The 23,055-nt window shown below is 47.5% G+C and overlaps 1 protein-coding gene across 8 annotated transcripts in view; it reads right to left on the reverse strand.

The window, feature by feature from the left end:
• Positions 1–3,646: 3,646 nt before the first annotated feature.
• LOC137421896 (uncharacterized) overlaps positions 3,647–23,055 on the reverse strand; it is a 60,675-nt gene continuing 41,266 nt past the window's right edge. For 4 of the 8 annotated variants that reach the window (XM_078773109.1, XM_078773107.1, XM_078773106.1 and 1 more), the window contains exons 3-7: positions 9,396–9,539; positions 7,759–7,859; positions 7,027–7,522; positions 6,038–6,421; positions 3,647–5,500 (exon numbers count right to left, since the gene is read on the reverse strand). In XM_078773109.1, the coding sequence (XP_078629235.1) occupies positions 5,492–5,500; positions 6,038–6,421; positions 7,027–7,522; positions 7,759–7,859; positions 9,396–9,539 (1,134 nt within the window). In that variant the 3' untranslated portion in view covers positions 3,647–5,491. Of the gene's footprint in view, positions 5,501–6,037; positions 6,422–7,026; positions 7,523–7,758; positions 7,860–9,395; positions 9,540–10,864; positions 10,939–23,055 lie in introns of those variants that run through there. The other 4 variants (XR_013622646.1, XR_013622645.1, XR_013622644.1 and 1 more) reach the window with 2 other exon arrangements.

The following is a 23,055-nucleotide window of genomic DNA, read 5'->3' on the forward strand; positions in this document are numbered from 1 at the left end:
ACATGGGAGGAATTGACCTCAAGGATTCGTGTATCTCGCGCTACAAATATCCACTGAAATCGCGTCGATGGTACATGTCCTTGTTTTGGCAGTTTGCAGCCATTGGCGTTGTCAACGCTTGGTTCCTGTACCGTCGCGACCATGAGCAACTGCGAAGAGACAAGAAGCAAGCGTGCAATCTTCGCAGTTTCCAGGCAACAATTGCAACCGGCATCATCGAAGTCAATAGCATCCGCAAGCGAGGTAGACCAAGCGACGCCAGTCCGAGTGCTCCCAAACCACCAAAACAAGTTCGTCGGCCACCGAACTTGGGCTCTCGAAAAGACCAAGTAGCCCACTGGCCAATCAAGAGTGAAAAAAGGCCCCGTTGTGCGTTATGTGTAAAAATGAAAACCGACACATACTGTGAAAAGTGTGAGGTGCCCCTGCGTTTCACGGAAAAACGAAATTGCTACAAGGAGTACCATTCTGCGTAAACAGTTACAGATATATGCTCCTGTTTGGATTTCAAGTGGGGTTACAAGACTGGGAAGACTAGAAGGGTACACAATGGTGCGTGTCACAGTTTAAATCCCGAATCAACGCCGTGTACATCCATGGCAGATGTACAAACAGTCAGTGCAACTTTATGATATATTTTAGATTTATTGAGACCAAAATGGGTCACATATGACCCAAAGCCCAATAGTAGGTCAACGGCTTAATTTCTTCGAAACTTTGAATTTTCCCTGTTTTGTGTTCCACAATAAATCATTTAACCTAAATAAAGAATTTTTTCCATGACTGCATGTGTTCTTGGGCTCCAGAAGGAACCAACACATAAAACACAAAATAAGGGGAGCGGTAGACAAGATGGGGAGAGAGGGGGAAGGACACAAACAACATTTGAGAGCAGGGACATCGAGAGAACTGTGGGAGGGAGAGGGCTTGGGGGGAGGTGGGAGAGGTATAAAACATATGGACACTGCAAGTACTCCCAGGAAAGAAGTTGGAATTTCAAAAAAGTGTATCTGGGGTGAATTAGCAGGGGTAGAAAAGATCAAGGTTTTGGATGGGGGAAGATAAGAGATGGTGGTGAACAGCTGTTTTAAAGACCTGGAGGGAGGAGTGGGAATGAAGGGAGTGGGGGAGTTTGTTCCAGAGATGGGAGAAAAGGGGAATGAAAGAGTGAAGGTGAGCAGAGAGCCGAGATTTTGGCAGTTTAACCATAAGAGGGTTGCTGGCAGATCCTGTGCGACCTGTAGGAATATTTGGGGAACAGAGCACAGAGAGAGCTGGGGGAGCAAGGCCGGAAAGGAGTCGGTAGAAGACAGAAAGACCACCAACATGCCTGCGGTGAGTGAGTGAAAGGCCCTCGGAATTAGCTTAATCGCAGGAGATTCCAATGATTCTGAAAGCTTTGGCTTCAACAGCGTGAAGCTGAGCTAGGTGTGAGGCAGGAGCACCGGCCCAGAGGGGGAACAGTATTCCATTGAGCTGCGGATGAAAGCCTTGTATGTGGTGAGGAGCTCAGGTGTGCCAAGGAAGGACTTCACACGACGGAGGATGCCCAGTCGGCGACTGGCTTTGGAGGCCAGCTTGGAAATGTGGTTTTCCCAAGAAAGATCATGGCAGATAGTGAGACCCAAAAGCTTGAGCGACAGAACTTCTTGGAGATTGTTGAGAAAGTAGATGGGAGGGTTTTCCAGTCGGTCTTTTCGGAGAGACATAAGTTATAAAATTACTAAAATTACACTTAGTTATAAAATCACTAGATATGGTAAATTTTGCCAGATTTCACTCCAGATTTGGACATTTATTTAGTCGACAGGATCCAATCCTCATATCCGAATCCAGATTTTGATGATATGCTTCAATTATATAATGATAAATAATCAATCATGTTTCCAAAGCAAGGCACGTTTGAGTCGGCTGAAACAAAATGGTGGGTTAAGAACCCAGCGAGGTGCAGTGGGCTGACCAAGATGGCAGGCCGCCATATTGGTAAGGCTTTTTCGGTTTTTTTTCTTTTCTTATGAGCACCTCGTTAATCATCTTCAAAAAGGGTGTTATAACACACCCAAACACCCATTATTCATCATTGCAATCTATTGGAGGTCCAGGTGAATGCATGCATAGTTTGGGGCCACTAGGTTTCATGGTTTTAGAGTTATGGAGGAGACAGACACACAGACGGACACTGCCTTTAATTGTTATAGATGTCAAGTCAACAATGAACCAACCATACACCGCTTCAATCCAGTAATTTTGCAGTCACGACAAAAGGATTGCAGTGTTACGATTATATTTACTATATTATTATTATTCACGTTATTATTCCGAAAATGATACAACTATATTAAGAAACCTGGGCTAATTTGTCCGAAGCAAATGTAAATGGTAAATGAAACGGTAAGTATATAAAAAGTTATTACGAAAATGTAAATGATGATTCCGAAATTAATTACGATTACGAAATGGTTACGAAAAGGTAAATGATGATTTGACATTTGTGATGGATTCTGATTTGGATGTAATTGCTTTTCCATTATATTTTCCCTCATTTCAAATATGTTAGTTTCTTTTTCGCTTAAGCAACTCCAGGTACTCCACCAAAAACACTTTTATACTTTACTTGGGGTCCAAATACAAATTTGTCTGGGGGGTAAAATACGCTATGTGGCCGCGGCCTCATTCGGGGGTGTGGGGGACCGGGAGAGGGGCGTAAATTCTCTATGTAAATGTGTACCGTGTAGTGCCACCTGGTGATGGTGGCAGAGGGTATTACAATTTCCTTTTTTACCTGGGCAACACCGAGATGATGAAGCACTCTTTGCATGGGATTTTTTTTTCCTCCTTCCCTTCCCCCACTTCCCCAAAACGGAGGGGCCTGTCAAAGATGTATATGCAGTATATCTTTCCTGCCCCTCCCCTCCACTCCCTAACCCTAACAACGCCGGGAGCTCCTGCTCGTATTGTATATGCACATAGATAGTGAACGTGTTTTTGGTTCAAACTCGTTATTTTTTGGAGTAATCGAGGCAGCCCTTTGTCATAAACTATTTTCTCTTCAAAATAAAAAAAACAAACTCCATCAAGGACCATTCTAGAAAACCTCATTCATTATTTACTTTTAACAATATGGATAAAGCAAGTCGCCGAGACAGGTGCTACTCTGCTTCTGTGGAAAGTCTGAGCCGGCTTTGCTTCATGCTGGTACTCCCTCAGACCCACCACCCAAATGGAGGTTCCTACCTGAGTAGTCACCATACCAGATGCGGAAGCTAATTGGACGAAACCAAATCTGTCCTTCAAGGGATGATTAATAGCTCAAGCCGTTTCCGATCAGGGCAACTTTAATTACAGAGACCAAGTGACTTCACATGTGGATTTAACAAGTAAATGGTGAGAGAGAGTGAGAGCGAGAGTGAGAGCGAGAGTGAGAGCGAGAGAGAGAGAGAGGACAAAGGACGCAAAAGTATTTATTTACACAGTTTATTCGCAAAGATTTATTGATTTATTCACAAATCCTGTGTATCGGACGAATGGAATCTACTATTGTCCCATGTATTGTCCGATTTAGGTCTTGAAGTCCCATATTACATTGCACGGATGTTCTGTGGTCCCTGCTGTGTAGACATCTGGAAGGCGAGATGAGAACAACTGATCTTGCTTCAACAGTTTATTGAGCATTGCAGGTGGAGATGGATGAAAAACTTTAAAGACACAACAAAAACTCTGTCAGGATGCAATCGTTGACAATTTAGGAATTTACAAACTTCAGGGTAATACTTTCATGTATTCAATGATAAATTCTGTTACCGTTACCGATACAATTTACTGCAGTTGAAGAGTAAATATTTTACCAATGCAATCTACTAGCAATTGAACAATTCCAATCAACTATCTTCTGTCATTAATTCAGGTGTTAACTAATAAAAATATTATCGTTAACCATTAAAGACATTATAGTTAATAACAATTCAACATTCCAATTTCACTAATGACGACAATTATTCTGTAGTTGACCAGTAATAATATTACCATAAATCAACCGGTAACCAATAGTAAAATTGTTCACCAATAAATGTACAATACATAGTGTACTTCTTGTTATTAATGAATACAACCGAATGTATCCGTCAATATAACAAGACCCAGAACAAGATGGGTGCAATACCCTGAGCATTCGTATTTCCATAGCAATGCAAACATTACAGCCATAACAGACAAAACAGTCAATTAAAACAAACAAACATACATTACGCCGCAGCGTGATCAATGCAACACTCATCCCCGGTGACAGTTACACGGACATGGTAGAGATAACGGACTAGTCCCAATGTCCACAACTCATCGGCCATCCACCGCATGGCTCGCATCAAGATGGCGGCACCTGTGACGATGAGGATCATGGGAGTTTATAAGTTTTTTGCGATAAATGCATTACAAGTATTTTACTTATCACGGTCATCTCACACGGATCATCCGAATATTCTCAAGTAACAACTTAAAAAAAAAAAAAAAATTAAAACATTTGTTCAACCAATCAACTCCGTGCTCCGATAATTCACGGAAGTCGCCGACTGGCGAAATAACCGAGAATCATCGAGAATTCACAGAAGAACATTAATGAACGGCTGAGGTCGATATCCACTTTACATTTACACGATAATTAATGTAAACTTGTACCATGTTTGGTCAAAATCCCATGTCTGGTTCGTAAGGTAGCTCGGTAACAGAATTTCTACCTCACGGGACCTCTGACCTTTAACCTCTTGATCCCATAATCCTAACAGTTCATCTTTACATCATTATACATGTTCCAAACTTGACTTGGATCCCTTCAGCCGTTCCTACGTTATCGTATAACGAAAACCTATCACGGACAGCCGAACGGACAACCCGGAACGGAAAACCTATCATTGGTTTATTACCAACAAGTGCATCATGTGTCGGTTGTGAAAACAAAATAAGTGATACTTGTCCTGACTTAGGCAAGAAAATGACAACAGGGGTACTGCAGACAGAATGTGCAACAGGGGTACACCTGGTACCTTTCATCATGAGTTCCATGATTCTGTGTGTAAAGTACTGATGGCAAGAAGAAATTATGACACATTCCTTTATCAATCCCACTTCAAGAAAGGATATCACAACCACACGGATGTATCATTGGCTTTGTTGACATAACTTTGACCATGTTATTATGATTATATATATGGGTGTACATTTCAAACTGCATCGGTGAGCAATTCCGTGACCAAAACTCCATTATTCAGGACGAACACCTTATACAAGGTTTCTTGGTATTACGCGAATAAACATGAAATAAATTCAGGTGAATTTAGGTTAACCTCTATATGATTGCCATGCAAGAAACAAAGTTACACAGATTAATACTTCTCTTTTCTAATCTCAGATTCATCTTCATCTCTAATATTCCCCCATCAGCATCTTCATAACACTCCCCAGTTGAACGTCAACTTCATCTTGTCCTCGTTTTATAGATTTACAACGGCTGCAAAAAGAGAGACAGAGACATTGTAACTTCGACGTGTCTATGTAAGGATAAATACATGACAGCTGCATAGTTGGATGATAGCAGTGAAAGAAAGACGTTTTGACCTTCATGTATTTGAGTAATGATGAAATCATGTGCTCCGCCCAATAACACGTGTGTTGGTGGCACATTTCCGGCCTGCCTTTGCCTTCCGGGTAAACCAGGTAAGGCTTCATGGTAAACCAGGCAAGGCAGGATATGAGTCAAAGGACATGCGAAATGCACCACGTGCTTCAAAGATCGTATGGTGGTTGGTTCAATAAGGCAGTGAGAGTGTGTGTTATTGAGCAATGTCATAAACCTTTGTGTGCGGAACAAGGCACAGTTATCGGGACTTTGTAATTAAAGGTGAATAAACCAAATAATTTACCGAGCTGGTGTGTTAAACATGTCACGTAATAGGTCATCAACAGTGACAATATGTGTTTGTTCCGATGATGATGGTCGGGGTTCATGGCGATTAGCCGAAGTGGTCTGTCGTGGATGTGGGCCTACCTCATCATTTACAATTGGTCGTTGGTCTGCTTCATCGTCGGCTACTGGAGGTCCCACAATGTTCAATTCTTCACCCACTCCTCCTTGTTGTTGTTGTTGTTGGTGGTGGTGAGCGTCAGCTGTGTTATCTACAGCTCGAACTTGTGGATGCGGTGAGGGATTCTGTGACGGTGGTTGCATGATAGGCGCATCATGCAACCTACGCTCCGGCTTGACCAAGGACAAGTGAAATACTCGCGACACAGCCACCGATGATTCTGCACAATGTGAGAGTTTTGTCCACCCCGCGATGATCCACTTTACACCAGCATTTTGATAATGGCGCAGTACCAAGGTGACGTGATGGCGCAGCACGTCCTCGTCCCACATGACATCTTCGCCCATCTGCAAAAAGGGAACAGGATTTGTTTGAAGTGCGTGTTGCAACATTCGCTAATGATTGTACTCTCAGGACATAGTGAGTTTAGGTGTGATATATATATACTGTATATAATTTTCCCTGCTAGAGCGGGGGTTAGCCTTGCGGGCCCCATGTCAATCATCATGGTTCCCTTTGTGAGGCAAGGTTTTTATGGCCGGATGCCCTTCCTGACACCAACCCTTTAGTCGCCTCTTACGACACGCAGGGATACGGTGTACCTATTCTAAACCGGGGCACACACCGGCACGTTCATCCCAGGAAGCTGGTTCTCAATTGGCCGACCTCGGAAGGATGACAGCCTGAGTCAATCCCTCTGGCGTTAATTCAACGATCAACTGGGATTCAAACCCAGGATCCGAGGATCCCAAGCCGCACCCTAACCGCTAAGCCAACACCAGGCTGCACTTCATTTTAAAGTGTTACGGCATATTCTCCCCCCAGATTACACTGGAAATGTTTCGCTTCAACTGACATTTATATTCTGCAGTTACAAGCACATTTTGACCATCCTAAAATAGGAAAACCTAAAAGTTGAGGTCCATGATAGCAACGTTGGAAATGGTCTTACCTTGAGGTAGTCCTGATGCATGAAGTATGTGCCCAGGTCCCTTGATAAATACTTCACACCTGAAATATTCATTTCGGCGGATGATACGCGGCAACTGAACACACACAAATACGTTGCCACTCGCACGTCCATAGCGAAGCAAGTCTTCGTATTCGGGTGTGCACCGTCACAACCTGCACTACCACATCCACTTTGGATGCTTTGGTGAATGAGGGCGATGTCACTCACGATGGCAAACAAAGCTGTCCTGTCTCCCTCTCGTACACGTGCCTGTGAATACTGGACGATTTTCATGCCTACCCAATCTGGAATAACAGGCAAAAACGGGCAGGCGGTTTCGATGATCGGCACCCCGTACCTGTGGTTATTAGTATATACTGGCTCGTTCACGAGGACAAATGCTCCAATCCAGCGCTGCGATTGTTTCTGGAATATGATGTTGCTTTCCTCTCTTGTTTTACACTTTATGTAAAACAATGAACCATCGCGAATTTCTCTGCAAGAACAGTCCACAGTTACGTTTATAACAGGTTGGTAACAAGCAATTCCTAGCAATACTGTATTGACATTACACACGTATATAATCATTATATGAAACGACGTCAATTGATCAATCAATAGTTCCGAGATGAGAATGTGCAAGCAATATGTTACATTATTTGAACATTATTGAGTGGAAACATACAGTACAGTACACTTGTTAAAGACCATACGCAAACAAATGATACCCACCGGAGCAGTATTATTCGATCGAATACAATCTCTACTTTTCGGATCTTGACACCTGCTGATGTTGGCGTCCTTGTGGCTGTACCACGTTTGATGTGAAGAACCTGCAAGTCATGAAGATTTGACAATCAGTTGATGCTCATTATTTCATAGGGTGTCAAATTGTGACCGTTAATGATGGGAGCAGTTTTTAAATATTCATAATATTGTCGTGTTCCCGGGGGTGAACACCACTGGTGACAAATTAGCCAATCGAGCTTTACACTCCGAGGCGTTCTGTCAACAATGGCAGACCTTCTTTATAAGCGCGAGGAGTGGTGGAGAGTGATGAGGCTCACCTGTACGGCGTACGCGGCATGGGTGGTTTTCCGAATCACCGACAAATAAACGGGACAGGGAGAGGAATAAAATGCAACAAATAAACTGGTTTAATAAAAATAAATGCAGGGAAGAAAGAATACATGGTAAAATATTCCAAAGTTGAGGATCGTCCACACAGACTGATTTGTCTGCGCACTCTGGGCTCCTCTTGCGGTCCTCGCATCCTGGCGGCCGTTGACGGCGAAACAAACAGGCCCGCTCGGCCACACCGAGCCCCGTCATTCCACTCAGTCTGCACACGGCACCAACACGACCGCCACGAGCAAACACCAAGAAGGAGAGAGTTAGTCTGCTTTTTTCCCAGCACCAGGACCCGAGAAAGCACGATTTTGACCGCCAACAATGATTGTCTGAACCAAGTGAGCCGCAAGGATGTCGACCGCTGGTGTTCATTCTCGGGACCAAGAACATGAACTGCGACCGCACGTGATCAAAGCCAGAGTCAAGAGGAAGATGCACCTGCTCGTGATGAATGTCCCAGGTGTAAGAGCGATAAATGAATGCCACCGCTAGTGATGAAATCCCCATGCAAGAGGACAAAATGTCGGGAATCAAGTCTTTCATTCTCAGTCCTCTTACGTCATCCGACGACCCCCGTGCATGCCCAATCAACGGCCGCCACCACATCACTCTATCGCCGTCTTGACCAATCATTCTTCGGGGCGTGGCCTCATCGCCACTTGCCGGCCTTTGTGATGGCTCGGCTGGCAGAACCCGCAGTAGTTTTGAATGTCCTGCTTCCGGTTGTTTTATTCAGTGTTATTAATTATGGTGTCGATTGCTTGGCTTGGCGATGGTGTGTAGTGCGGTGTTATAAGGAACACAGGAAAAGTTTACAGAGGCACTTACATACAGGGGATTAATTTCCCTTAATCCCTAACATCCTTAACAGGGGATAATCCCTAACTAATTAACATAACCCCACTCCTCGTCAGGGGGACAATGATACACTCTTACACGACATCCGGTCTGAACGGATCCATACTTATGGTACATAGGGTTTCTTCTTCTTCATGATAGTCGGAGCACACTACCTATACAATTCTAGCTGAACTACTATATTCCATTGCTTGCCCCCCATAAACATAACAGTATTAATGATTTGTGTGAAGGCTGCAAAACACCGTTTGCTGCGATAAACGTTCATTTGGTGATGACGTCAATCTTTATTATGACGCGGAGTTTACACATCATTATTGTCATTAGTACTATGGTACTGTTGATGAAACGTTCGTTGAAAGTACACAAGTACACTTCACCTGGGCCATCATGTATGTTGCATTTTCACACTTGATGCTTTGCAGACGAGTGAATGAAATCATCTTTGTGCCATCACGCATGACTCGCTGTACAGCCGCCTCCAAATTGTTGTCGTTCAAACATTTTATGATGAAGCGTGACATCTGTAAAATCAGTGTTATGTGAATTTACACAGTCATTTGAAGAGAGATAAGGAACAAAGCATAGCGTATGCAGAATGCCATGGAAGCAAAAACAATATTTACATGATGAAGCTGAAAGAGGCACGTGTGGGAAAAAGTTGCAAAGCACACAAACACATATATATATACATATATATATATATATATATATATATATATATATATATTGTTGTGGATATGAGGACTGTATATATATTTTTTTTATTGTGTGCTGTATGATTATTATTATTGTTGTTGTGCTGTGCCTCCTGCCTCCGGAGCTGTGTAAGATCAAAAGGGCGTCCCATAGTCCACAAGCATACACGTCAGCCAATCATAGGATATTCATGTTCGATAGTTATATCTTATTCTGTGTTTTAGGATAAGGCTGTGTCTCCCATTAATTAAAAGTACTCCATTGCACCAGTGAAAGAGAATAGACCCCCTTTCCTTCCCATCCCCAAAAATCTCCCTTTCCATCCCCTCCAAAACCTCCAATGACCTCATATTACATCCCCCTCTCGTCATTGGCGAGCCTCGATTGCCCATATTACCTCCCCTCCAATAACCACCATTGACCACGAGGCTCGGGTCGGAGAAGAAAGGCGTGTCTCCACCTCGTCAGAGGAGGGGAGGGGCGCGCCCGCCCGTCGTCGTCCGGGGCGGAGCCCGAGGGTCGTGCGACCAGCCAGGGCCGAGGTGAGCGCCCCGATGGGCGTGTCCAAAGCGCCGGGGGCGTGATCGCTGGGGGCGCTATAAAAGGGCGCAACCGGAAGTGGAAAAAAAGAAGAAGAAAGAGAGATGCACTCTGGGTTGGAAAAAGAAGGGTTGTGAAGAGAGGAGGAGTTGGTTGCAAGGAGTTGGTCACAGTCGGTTGCCAGAGAGAGGAGTCGGTAGTGAGAAGTGAGAGAAGCAAGAAAGAGTTGAGGGTTGAGGGACCAGACCAGTGAGACAAGTCCTGGGAACGCAGCGGACGGAGGCCGCCGCAGCCGCGCCACCCCACCGCCAAAGGGGGCCTGAACGGCGGTTCGGAGCAGGGCCGAAACGGAACGGCGGCTGCTGAACGCGCCGGTTGTGCTGCAAGACCCCCCTTGGACCTTTCCTCTCCCGCCAGCCATCCACCTTCTGCCATCCCTGGCATTCCCCGTGTGAGTCGTCTTTGTTTGTTCTGTCCTGGGTAATAAGTTAAGTCTGTAGATAAGCTAAATTTGCACTGTGTCACCTGCGTCTTGTACTTGTAAATAAACTGAATTGCTTTTTGTTGCTTGTGTGTAAATAGTAGGAATAAATGTGGTAGTATTTCAAACCTTTTTTTGTCTCCGTTTTCCTCTTGCATTGCGTCGCTTTTGTCTTTTCCCTCATTGAGCAGCTAGGGTGCGATACAACCAACGTTCGGGTGGAATCGGGTGAGTTTTGTTAGGTCGCGGTTTTAAACCACCGCTCGGTCTATAACATCCAAACCGCGATCAATAACAATTGGTTGTCAGGAGTTGGATTCGAACCTGGGACTAAATTTATTTAGCCCAAATTTTGGACACCAATTGTGTTAGTACTATAACAATTGGTGTCGGGGAGTGAGATCGACCCGGAGCGCGCTTCACGCGCTCAAAATTATAAAGTACGAAATTTGTTTTGTTTTAAAGGAAGAGCCCGAATTTTGAAATCGCGCCATGGCTGTCCAAGGCGACGGGATGCCGGTGGGAGAGATAGAGGGGTTAGAAGTAACCCAGGACTTCGGGGAAGAAAGGGAGGAGGAAAATGGCAATGTGGTTGCGGGAATTTCAGGTGCACAAAATGGCGCTCTAGCGCACGTGATTACAGCGGCGCCACATTTAGCCACGCCCATGGTCGCGGTAGTCGAACCGGAGATGCCAATGGATTTGAACCTTTTTTTTATACAAATGAAGGCCCTTATGGCCCAGAATAGTGAGCGATTGGAGGGCCAGATGGATGCTCAGAGTGAGCAATTGGGGGTAATGGGGAACCGGATGGATGCTCAGAGTGAGCAATTGGGGGTAATGGGGAACCGGATGGATGCTCAGGGTGAGCGATTGGAGGGCCAAATGGGGGTAATGAGGGACGAAGCGAGGGGTACCGGTGAGAAGTTAGACAATAATTTTGAGGGGTTAGACAACGGGATAAAAGAGGTGAGAAATGGGTTAATGGGGGTAGAAAATAGAATGGCTGCCCAGGAGAATCAGTTAGAGGGGGTGAAAAATGGGTTAATGGGGTTAGAAAATAGGATGGAGGACAAATTGCGGGAAATAGGGGAACAATCCGCCCGGGAAATCGAACAGATGGGGAACCAGATGGAGGAAATACGACGAGGGGTGAGTGAGGAGGTCTCGGGGCTACGCGAGGAGGTAAAGCGAGGCGAAAAGCGTATAGAGAAAGAGGTGAGAAATAATACGGCTAAGTTACAAGGGGGAATAGAAGATCTGACGGAGGAGGTGGAGCAGCTGACAGAGGGACAAACTAAGTTAGTGGAGCAGGTTCAAAAGAACACTGCAGTACTCGGAGGGTTAAAGGCGACACAAAAAGAAATTAAAAATGACTTGATAGCGACACAGAGGCAATGTCAGATGGTACGGGAGGAACTGACAATGAGGGTGGACGAGGTGACAGAGATAATGGAGACAAAGGACCGAGAGGTGAGGACGCACATCGAAACGGTTAAGGTGGCGTTAGAGGAAGAAATAGAGGGGGCGCACCGGGAGATGAAGGAGGTAAAGGAAAAACTAGAGGAAGTGGAAGAAGAGGTGAGTGAAATTAAGAAGGGACGGACAGAAACTAAGAGGGAGATAAAGGAGGAAGTCATGGAATATGTACAAGGTCTGTGTTCAAATCATGATGCGGTGCTCACTGACCAAATAAAAAGTTTGCAGGTGGCAGAGGAGGTGCGACGAGGTACGGAGGTGAGTGGCAATGTACATGATGTGAGGGGAGATTCAGTCGGCTTGGGGATTGGTTTGGATCCGGGTGTTCGTGAAAGGCCGTTGGTGAGGTGTGTGACAGGACAGGTGTGCGAAAAAAGAGGTGTGCGAGAATGTCCGACCATGGGGTGTGTGAGGAAAAAGTGCACGCCGAGGAGTGAGTGTACCGTCAAGAGTGAGTTGGTCGAAGCGCGTGTGCGAGGGAGCACAGGGAAGCGCGGTGTGGTGAGTGTTACGGAGGAAGTAACGAAAAAGTGTGCGCGGGAGGATGCGCGAGAAAGGTGTGTAACGGACGGGTGCATGGGGAAAGCGCATGCTGTCAAGAGTAAGGGAGAATGCATGCCTGTGGTGAGTGTTACGGAGGAAGTAACGAAGAAGTGTGCGCGGGAGGATGCGCGAGAAAGGTGTGTAACGGACGGGTGCATGGGGAAAGCGCATGCTGTCAAGAGTAAGGGTGAGTGCGCGACCGAGAGTGGAGGTGAGAGTAGTGAGAGTGACAAGGAGAGTGAGCTGGTTGTGACAGGTGAGCGAGGATGTACACCTGGAATAGAAGGATGCACACCTGGAATGGTAGAGCGTGAGTGGGAATGCACGCTGGAATTGGTAGTGAGACACGTGGTTGGGTGTGCGGGTGAGAGCACACCTGTGATTGTCACAAAGGAGGTGACCGAGAAAGGGGCGCGAAGAGGTGTATTGGTGAGGTGTGCGAGCGACGAATGTGTGCCAAGGTGTTCGGTGGTCAGGTGTGTGACCAAGTCGGTGAGCGGAATGAGTGTACCGAGGTGTGTTAGAGAAGGTACGACCAAGAGCATGGGAACGGCTGCATGTATGAGCACGAAAGGGGTAGCGTATGCATGTAAGCCTGCAGGTGAGGCGTCGACGATAACCGGGTTAAAGGTTAGGTCGACTTTTAGCCGAATCGGGCCCTTGGTGCGTGCCGGGCTTCGCGTGCCGCGAGAACCAGCGGAGATCCGAGCCACGGCGGGTTCGAAAGGACCGCCGTGCGCGATCCACGCTGGGCCTCGCGTGGAGCGGCCGCGTCTGGGCTCCACTAGGCGGAGCGGGCAGCCCGATAGGAAGGGTCGTCATGGCGACCACTTTCTATTGAGACGTGCCGGCAGGTCGAGATCGGGACATTGGATGGCTTCACGCCGAGGTGGTGCATGGGATCTCGGCCCGGGTAAGCCTCCGTCCCTGCCCCGAATGCGGGACGCATCCAGCCGCCAGCACAAAAGAATCCGCGTTCAGTGCTCGGCTGTACGAAGCCGGGCTGTAGATGTGAATTGGCGCACCGAGAGGATGTAATAAGTAGACGGGTGATGGTGATAGTGATAGTGATTTAAAACGAAAATTAGAAAAGTGAATAGAATTGGCAGTAAATGGAAAATTTTTGAATTGTTGGATTTGGACGAGCGAAATTGGTAGTGAGAGACCCCCGATGTGGTGGGATGGCAAATCCACCATCCCTCACAGGTGGGGGCAAAGGAGCACTAGCTTATGGGGTGATGGCAGTGAAAACTAGCCCGGGTGGGTTAGGATATGGTGTGTAGGGATCTAGCGAAGATGACCTTAGGTAACGTTAAGTTTAGTTAGTGATTGATACCTGTAGTGGGGACGCAGGTAGTTTAGTGTGGATGATAATGACGTGGGAGCGCAATAGTTTAAAGGGACGACTGGGAAGCGCAAGTTTCAGAGGGGAGTAGTTAGCTGAGATGATGCCGTGCGTGTGAGGATTGAACAGGTGAGAATGGAACAGGTGTGATTGCACAGGTGTGCAACTGAACAGGTGTGTGGAGCAATGTATGAGTGAGTGATGGTGATGTGTGTTGCGTTGACCAACTGGTCCAGAAAGAGGAGGAGGGTGCAGGTGGCACCAGGTGAGATTGCACAGGTGTGCAACGACAGGTGAATGAAAGACAGGTGTATGGAATAAATGGTATGGAGTATTGGAATGGATGGTCGTGGAGTGAGTATGGTGGAAATTGTGGAGTGGAGTGGATGGTGCGAAGGTGTGAATGGGGGAAGAGTGGACCCCCATCACGGATACCCGGGGCGGGTAGTGTAAGTGTTAGGTAGAGGGTACAGGTAAATTGTGGTTTGGATATTGGCATCTGTGGTGCGAGGTGAAAGAATGGTATTTGGATGGGTGCATTAGTGTTGTGGAAATGGCTGGGCGTGTAGCCTGTTAGTGTGTGTAGTTGGTTTGGGCACTCCACCACTGTAAGGATGTCGGCCAGGTTAGGCCGCAGGTGGGCTCTGGGAGCCGGTAGTAGTTGTGTGAATGGGGCCCGAGGATCCGGAGGACGGACCCGGGTAGCCCAGTGCCAGAGGGCACCATGGGGTGACAGAGCCAGGAGAGGGGCTGCCCCCAGTTAGATAGGTTAGGGTGAGGAGCTAGGTAAGCTCGGGTGGCAACTACAGTGGTGGAGGTGTGCAGGTGGGTAGACCTGTTGGGAGAGCTACACGTCGCGGCCCAGAAATTGTGCGAGGGCACCGGGAGATGAATCGGGGGAGTGAGACCCCAAATTGAAGAGCACCACAGTTTGGCCAATGGGAATTGGTTTTTAGAACCCATAGTGTAAGAGGGCCAATGGTTTGGCAGGAGAAAGACCCCGGGTAGTGTAAAGTGTGTTAAAGTCATTTAGAAAATAGTTAGGATGAAGGATCTCCTCGCACCATCTGCATCCACTCACCTGAGGTGACAGGTACTCCACACCATGCCATGTTTTGATTATTTTTTATGATGCAAATGTTTGGAATGTGAGACGCATCATGACGTGGGTGTGACATTGTGCTTTGATGTTCCATCTCTGCCTCCTTATGAGGATTGATGATGAATTGATGATGGCAAATTTTTGAAGTAGAGGGATTGTGGTGACGAATTTGGTATAGAGGAAATATGGGGAAGACGTGACAGTAGTGACGAATTGGTAATGTGTAGGTTTTGTACATATGGGGTAAGGGCAAGGGTGGGCTAGGTAACAGGGGGGTGACGTACGGTAGGGACGAGCTTTCTCACTTCGCCCTCCGTACGCATTTCGCCTTGCATTGCCTTTTTGATGTGTACCCTTGAGACCTTACCCCTCGCTCATCTGTCTTGTCCCCCCTTTTTGTCTCCCACATGAGGACCTGAGCGCCGTTGGGCGCCGAGGGGAGCGTGCGTGGGTCGGCCATTGTGCGCCCGAAATTCCCAGAACCAGCTGTCTGCATCGATGCACCACATTATGGACCACATGTCAGTGGCCGAGCACCACTTATGGACCCCATGGGTTGGGGCATGGCCCCTCTGCTGGAACCGGCCATGAGGGCCCGAAATCTTGCTGGCGGACCTTGGCCACAGGGCACCAATGCCCCACAGGTGAACCATACACATAGTCGGCCTGGTGGGCCATAAATAAATAAAAAGGACACATTGGGTGCAAGTTTTATTGAAAATAGGCCGCCAGTAAGCAAAGCAAAGAAAATGACAACAACTGGAAGAAATAATGATAACCAGCAGAGGGAGCCGAAGAGCAAGAGACACCTGCAGGGTTGGGTTTGTTGGTTTTATTTTATTCATTGAACAATGGGGACTGCACCGATTGGTGCTTGGGTGTGTATTGGTGCGTTTTTGGGTGCTTTAATGGTGCATTGATGCAGAGCAGACTGTCCTCCCCCCAGAAAGAACAATTACAGGTCCTGGGTTAGTTTTGTAAATAAAAGCAGAGTCATTGTAAATAATGCTCCCCACCGTCAGTGTATAGTTTGAAGACCATTCCGCAATTCGGTTAACTGTGGGCGAAAGTCTGTTAGGCAGGGTGCAATGGAGCAGCGGGACACATTTATTTATGTTTAAACTGTCGCACTCAGGGTCAGGTTAAAAATAGAGGGAACTACACCTACGTGTCACGCTAAAGCTAAAAGTTGTAGGCCCGGGACGTGCCTAAGAGGAGGAGAGTGCAGTGTTGTGGATATGAGGACTGTATATATATATTTTTTATTGTGTGCTGTATGATTATTATTATTGTTGTTGTGCTGTGCCTCCTGCCTCCGGAGCTGTGTAAGATCAAAAGGGCGTCCCATAGTCCACAAGCATACACGTCAGCCAATCATAGGATATTCATGTTCGATAGTTATATCTTATTCTGTGTTTTAGGATAAGGCTGTGTCTCCCATTAATTAAAAGTACTCCATTGCACCAGTGAAAGAGAATAGACCCCCTTTCCTTCCCATCCCCAAAAATCTCCCTTTCCATCCCCTCCAAAACCTCCAATGACCTCATATTACATCCCCCTCTCGTCATTGGCGAGCCTCGATTGCCCATATTACCTCCCCTCCAATAACCACCATTGACCACGAGGCTCGGGTCGGAGAAGAAAGGCGTGTCTCCACCTCGTCAGAGGAGGGGAGGGGCGCGCCCGCCCGTCGTCGTCCGGGGCGGAGCCCGAGGGTCGTGCGACCAGCCAGGGCCGAGGTGAGCGCCCCGATGGGCGTGTCCAAAGCGCCGGGGGCGTGATCGCTGGGGGCGCTATAAAAGGGCGCAACCGGAAGTGGAAAAAAAGAAGAAGAAAGAGAGATGCACTCTGGGTTGGAAAAAGAAGGGTTGTGAAGAGAGGAGGAGTTGGTTGCAAGGAGTTGGTCACAGTCGGTTGCCAGAGAGAGGAGTCGGTAGTGAGAAGTGAGAGAAGCAAGAAAGAGTTGAGGGTTGAGGGACCAGACCAGTGAGACAAGTCCTGGGAACGCAGCGGACGGAGGCCGCCGCAGCCGCGCCACCCCACCGCCAAAGGGGGCCTGAACGGCGGTTCGGAGCAGGGCCGAAACGGAACGGCGGCTGCTGAACGCGCCGGTTGTGCTGCAAGACCCCCCTTGGACCTTTCCTCTCCCACCAGCCATCCACCTTCTGCCATCCCTGGCATTCCCCGTGTGAGTCGTCTTTGTTTGTTCTGTCCTGGGTAATAAGTTAAGTCTGTAGATAAGCTAAATTTGCACTGTGTCACCTGCGTCTTGTACTTGTAAATAAACTGAATTGCTTTTTGTTGCTTGTGTGTAAATAGTAGGAATAAATGTGGTAGTATTTCAAACCTTTTTTTGTCTCCGTTTTCCTCTTGCATTGCGTCGCTTTTGTCTTTTCCCTCATTGAGCAGCTAGGGTGCGATACAACCAACGTTCGGGTGGAATCGGGTGAGTTTTGTTAGGTCGCAGTTTTAAACCACCGCTCGGTCTATAACATCCAAACCGCGATCTATAACAATATATATATATATATATATATATATATATATATGTATGTATATATATATATATATATATATATATATATATATATATATATATATATATATATATATATATCTATATCTATATCTATCTATAATTCCAGCAATCTCTGTGTGTCTGTGTGTCTGTGTGTCTGTGTGTCTGTGTGTCTGTGTGTTTGTCTGTGACCGCTGTTTCTCGACAACCACGGGTCCGATATACTTGAAACTTGCCAGGTATATTGCTGGGGACCCGAGGATGTGCCTTTTCAAGGTTTTAAATTAATCGGACAAGTACTTACCGAGCTATGTCCAAAAAACGCTTCAACCAATCAGAGAGCAGCGAGCTATCACGTGTGCCGAACGTGGCGATCAGACTCTGCCTCGGACGGCACATTTGACAGCGTATTCATTTATTTCACGTTGGAAAACTATGTTGCCGTTAAACTATGTTTTAAAACGAATTCAAACTGCGATTAAATTAAAACGATTCATCGTAACTGCGATTTGCGAACTTCCGGACAGTGACGACTTCACTTCCGGCAGCCAATCACAGAACGCTTTGTTGCGTAGGCGTGGCCGATGTGAGACGAGCGGAGCTGAGCGCGTTACGAGCTGACCGCCATTACGGTACGTAATTCGATTTCTTATGCGCATTATTTCTCCCAATTCAGTCAGAGCGAAGGGCGGAAGCGAAGAGCGTTGTTTTTTTTGTTTACGGGCGTACGGGCGGGGTAGAGCGTACGGGTAGCGTTTTTTTTTTTTTTTGGCAAGGAACGGGCACCCACGTACGGGCAATGCCCTAGTATCTATAATTCCAGTAATCTCTGTGTGTGTGTGTGTATGTGTGTATGTATGTCTGTGTGTTTGTCTGTGACCGCTGTTTCTCGACAACCACGGGTCCGATATACTTGAAACTTGCCAGGTATATTGCTGGGGACCCGAGGATGTGCCTTTTCAAGGTTTCATATTAATCGGACAAGTAGTTACCGAGCTATGTCCAAAAAACGATTCAACCAATCAGAGAGCAGCGAGTTATTACGTGTGCCGAACGTGGCGAACAGACTCTGCCTCGGACGGCACATTTGAGAGCGTATTCATTTATTTCACGTTGGCAAACTACGTTGGCGTTAAACTATGTTTTAAAACTAATTAAAACTAATTTGCGATTCTTTCGCTTTCCTGCGCGTTTGTGCACGCTATGGCGATTTCTTTACCAAACTCCGCAAGCCGTTCGCTTTGGACCAAACCATTTCATGTAAATAGAGGGGGGGGATTGTCACCGTACTCGCAAGCCGTTCGCTTTGGACCAAACCATTTCATGTAAATAGAGGGGGGGGGGATTGTCACCGTACTCGCAAGCCGTTCGCTTTGGACCAAACCATTTCATGTAAATAGAGGGGGGGGGGATATAATTTTAGATATATATATAGTACGGGCATGCCCTAGTATCTATAATTCCAGTAATCTCTGTGTGTATGTGTGTGTGTATGTGTGTCTGTGACCGCTGTTTCTCGACAACCACGGGTCCGATATACTTGAAACTTGCCAGGTATATTGCTGGGGACCTGAGGATGTGCCTTTTCAAGGTTTCATATTAATCGGAGAAGTAGTTACCGAGCTATGTCCAAAAAACGATTCAACCAATCAGAGAGCAGCGAGCTATCACGTGTGCCGAACGTGGCGAACAGACTCTGCCTCGGACGGCACATTTGAGAGCGTATTCATTTATTTCACGTTGGCAAACTATGTTGGCGCTATGTTGGCGTTAAACTATGTTTTAAAACTAATTAAAACTAATTTGCGATTCATCGTAACTGCGATATGCGACCTTCCGGACAGTCAAATGAGGACGTCACTTCCGGACTTACGGATAGTCATAGTGTTGTTGGCGTACTGATGCTGAACGTGGCGAGCAGACGCTGCCTCGGACGGCACATTTGAGAGCGTATTCATTTATTTGACGTTGCAATCTGTGTTGATTGTTGTAAGGTACGATCGATTGTAGTACACGTTTATAATAACTCTGCCGATACAGGCCCGATTAACTGCAGCGCCATCCGAGCTGCGGCGTCGGGACGATACATTCATTGTACGGTCACATCACGCACTTACGGGCACGCCCATGGGCCCATGGGCACGCCCATGCATGCATGGGCGAAGACATTTTTTTTTTTTTTTTTGGCAAGGAACGGGCACCCACGTACGGGCACGTCCTATATACAGTATATATATATATATATTGTTGCGGATATGGGATTTGGCCTCCATCCATATCCGCTTGTAAATATTCCCCTATTTCCCCAATACTCCCCAACTATCCCCAATCCCCCATTCCCTAGTCCCATTGTCTGTAAACAACACTCTGTAGCCCCGACCTTCCCCTTTTTCCCCCATTAAATGTCGTGCCCAGGTTCACCGCATCTCACGTAGACAACTATAGGACATCTTGCTAGTTATTCTTAGTCTATGTCAGTTAAGGACTCGTTTCCATTAATTCTGACTCTTCGTTGCACCAGAATGTGATTGTATGGCACCAGTAGTAAGTTTAGGACCTCCCAATACCTCCCCGCATCTCTTCCTCATGAAACAACAACACCAACAACAACAACAGCGGCGCGGGGAGTGCGCGTCCTCACTCCGGCTTGGTTAGCCGCCATTGACCATGTGCTCCGACGGGGTTACCACGCAGGGGCTGACTGTCAGCTCCTCGTCCAGGGCGGAGCTAACGAGCCGAGGGCGTGTCACTCCCCGCTGGACATGCGCAGGGAGACGGAGGTGACGTCAGATGCGCCTGAGCTACGAAGAAGAAAGGACGCCACCTCCTAGCGCTGAGAGATACCTCCCGCCTCTCTGGACCGGACCGAGTCGATTCTGCCCCTGAGCCAAGGTGCACCTTGAGCCATCGACTGCCTGCCCTTCCTTGCCATCAATCCCTGTGTGAGTCAGTCTTGTCCCGTTTGTCTGTGGTCTGTCGGGGCTAAGATAAGACCGTGTTTAAGTGCCCATCTTTCTGTGCTGTACCTCTGTGCCGTGTAATCTAAACGTTCTGCATAACCCATATTATATCCTCCTCCGGAGGTCTTGAGAACTGTACCCCTGGTGTCGTGTCATTTAATCCCAGCCGTTGTGTCCTTTCCTTCATTGATTTAGCATAGCGCGATTTGGCCAACGTTCGAGTGTAATCGGGTAAACTGTGCGAACACGGCGGCCATTCCGCTCGGCCCAGCATAACATCTTAATAAGTCGTGTCCGTAACAATTGGTGTCAGGAGTGGGATGAGTGTACCGAGGTGTGTAAGAAAAGGTACGACGAGGAGCATGGAAACGGCTGCATGTATGAGCAAGAAAGGGGTAGCGTATGCTTGTAAGCATGCAGGTGAGGCATCGAAGGTAACCGGGGTAGAGTTTAGAACGACTTATAGCCGAATCGGGCCCTCGGTGCGTGCCGGGCCTCGCTTTGAACGGCCGCGTCCGTGCTCCACTAGGCGGAGCGGGCAGCTGGATAGGAAGGGTCGTCATGGCGACCACGTTTTGTTGAGACGTGCCGGCAGGTCGAGATCGGGACATTGGATGGCTCCATGCCGAGATGGTGCGTGGGATCTCGGCCCGGGTAAACCTCCTTCCCTGCACCGAATGCGGGACGTATCCAGCCGCTGGCACCAAACAACCCGCATTCATTGCTCGGCTTTACGAAGCCGGGCTTTGGACAGGAATTGGCGCACCGAGAGGCATTAGTGAGTAGACTGTGTGATGAGGTTAGTGTTTTGGACCCAAAATTAGAAAAAAACAAAATTTGATGATGGGCAAAGGATTGGCAGTAATGATTGGCAGATGATGGGCAGTGATTGGCAAATTTTTAATTTGTTGAAATTTGATGTGCAAAATTGGTAGTGGGAGATGCCCGATGTGGTGGGATGGCAACTCTGTCATCCCTCACAATGTGGGGCAAATGCGCAATAGTTTATGGGGTGTATGGCAGTGAAAACTAGCCCGGGTGGGTTAGGATATTGATAGGGATCTAGCGAAGATGACATTAGGTAATGTTAAGGTTTAGATAGTGACTGATACCTGTAGTGGGGACGCAGGTAGATTAGTATGGATGATAATGACGTGGGAGCGCAATAGTTTAAAGGGACGACTGGGAAGCGCAAGTTTCAGAGGGGAGTAGTTAGATGAGATGATGCTGTGTGAGAACTGGACAGGTGTGTGGAGCAGTGTGGAGCAGTGTATGAGTAGTGAGTGTTGTGGATCAGCGCGAATGCGCTTGGGGAGAGAAGGGTGCAGGCGGCACCAAGTATGAGAGCACAGGTGTGCAAGTACAGGTGTGTGGAGTACATGGAGTAAGTGGTACGGAGTGGTGTGCATGGTGCGAAGGTGTGGATGGGGGAAGAGTGGACCCCTTTCACGAGTACCCGGGGCGGGTAGTGTAAGTGTTAGGTAGAGGGTATAGGTAAATTGTGGTTGGATATTGGCATTTGTGGTGCGGTTGCAGAATGGTATTGTGGATGGGTGCATTAGTGTTGTGGAAATGGCTGGGCGTGTAGCCTGTTAGTGTGTGTAGTTGGTTGGGCACTCCACCACTGTGAGGATGTCGGCCAGGTGAGGCCGCAGGTGGGCTCTGGGAGCCGTTAGTGTCAGTGGGGCCCGAGGATCCGGAGGACGGACCCGGGTAGCCCAGTGCCAGAGAGGGCACCGAGTGGGGAGAGCGCCAGAGGGCCTTCCCCAGGTAGTTAGGTTAGGGTAAGGAGCAGGTAAGCTCGGAGGCAACTGCAGTGGTGGAGGTGTGCAGGTGGGTAGACCTGCTGGGAGAGCTACACGTCGCGGCCCAGAAATTGTGCGAGGGCACCGGGAGATGAATCGGGGGAGTGAGACCCCAAATTGAAAAGCACCACAGTTTGGTCAATGGGAATTGGTTTTTAGAACCCATAGTGTAAGAGGGCCAATGGTTTGGCAGGAGAAAGACCCAGGGTAATGTAAAGTTGTTAAAGTCATTTAGGAAATAGTTAGGATTGATGAACCTGTCGCACCATACGCAGCCACTTACCTGAGGTGATGATGATGACTCCACACCTGCCTGTGTTCCCTTGTTTTGTGTTGCAGGAAGTGAGAATTGCTGTTTGGATTTGTGAGACGCATCACGACGTGGATGAGACATTGGGGTGATTCCATCTCTCCCTCCTTAGGAGGGACTGATGATGAATTGGAGATGGCAAATTTTGATGGGAGTTGGAAATGGCAAATTTGATTGGTTAGGAGGGAGAGAAGACGAATTTGGTTTATGGGAGGAACGGGGAAGACAGTAGGGACGGTTGTTGATTTGTAAAGTAGA

This window comes from Myxine glutinosa, chromosome 2 (assembly GCF_964187855.1).
Source record: "Myxine glutinosa chromosome 2, kmMyxGlut1.1, whole genome shotgun sequence".
NCBI lineage: Eukaryota > Metazoa > Chordata > Myxini > Myxiniformes > Myxinidae > Myxine > Myxine glutinosa.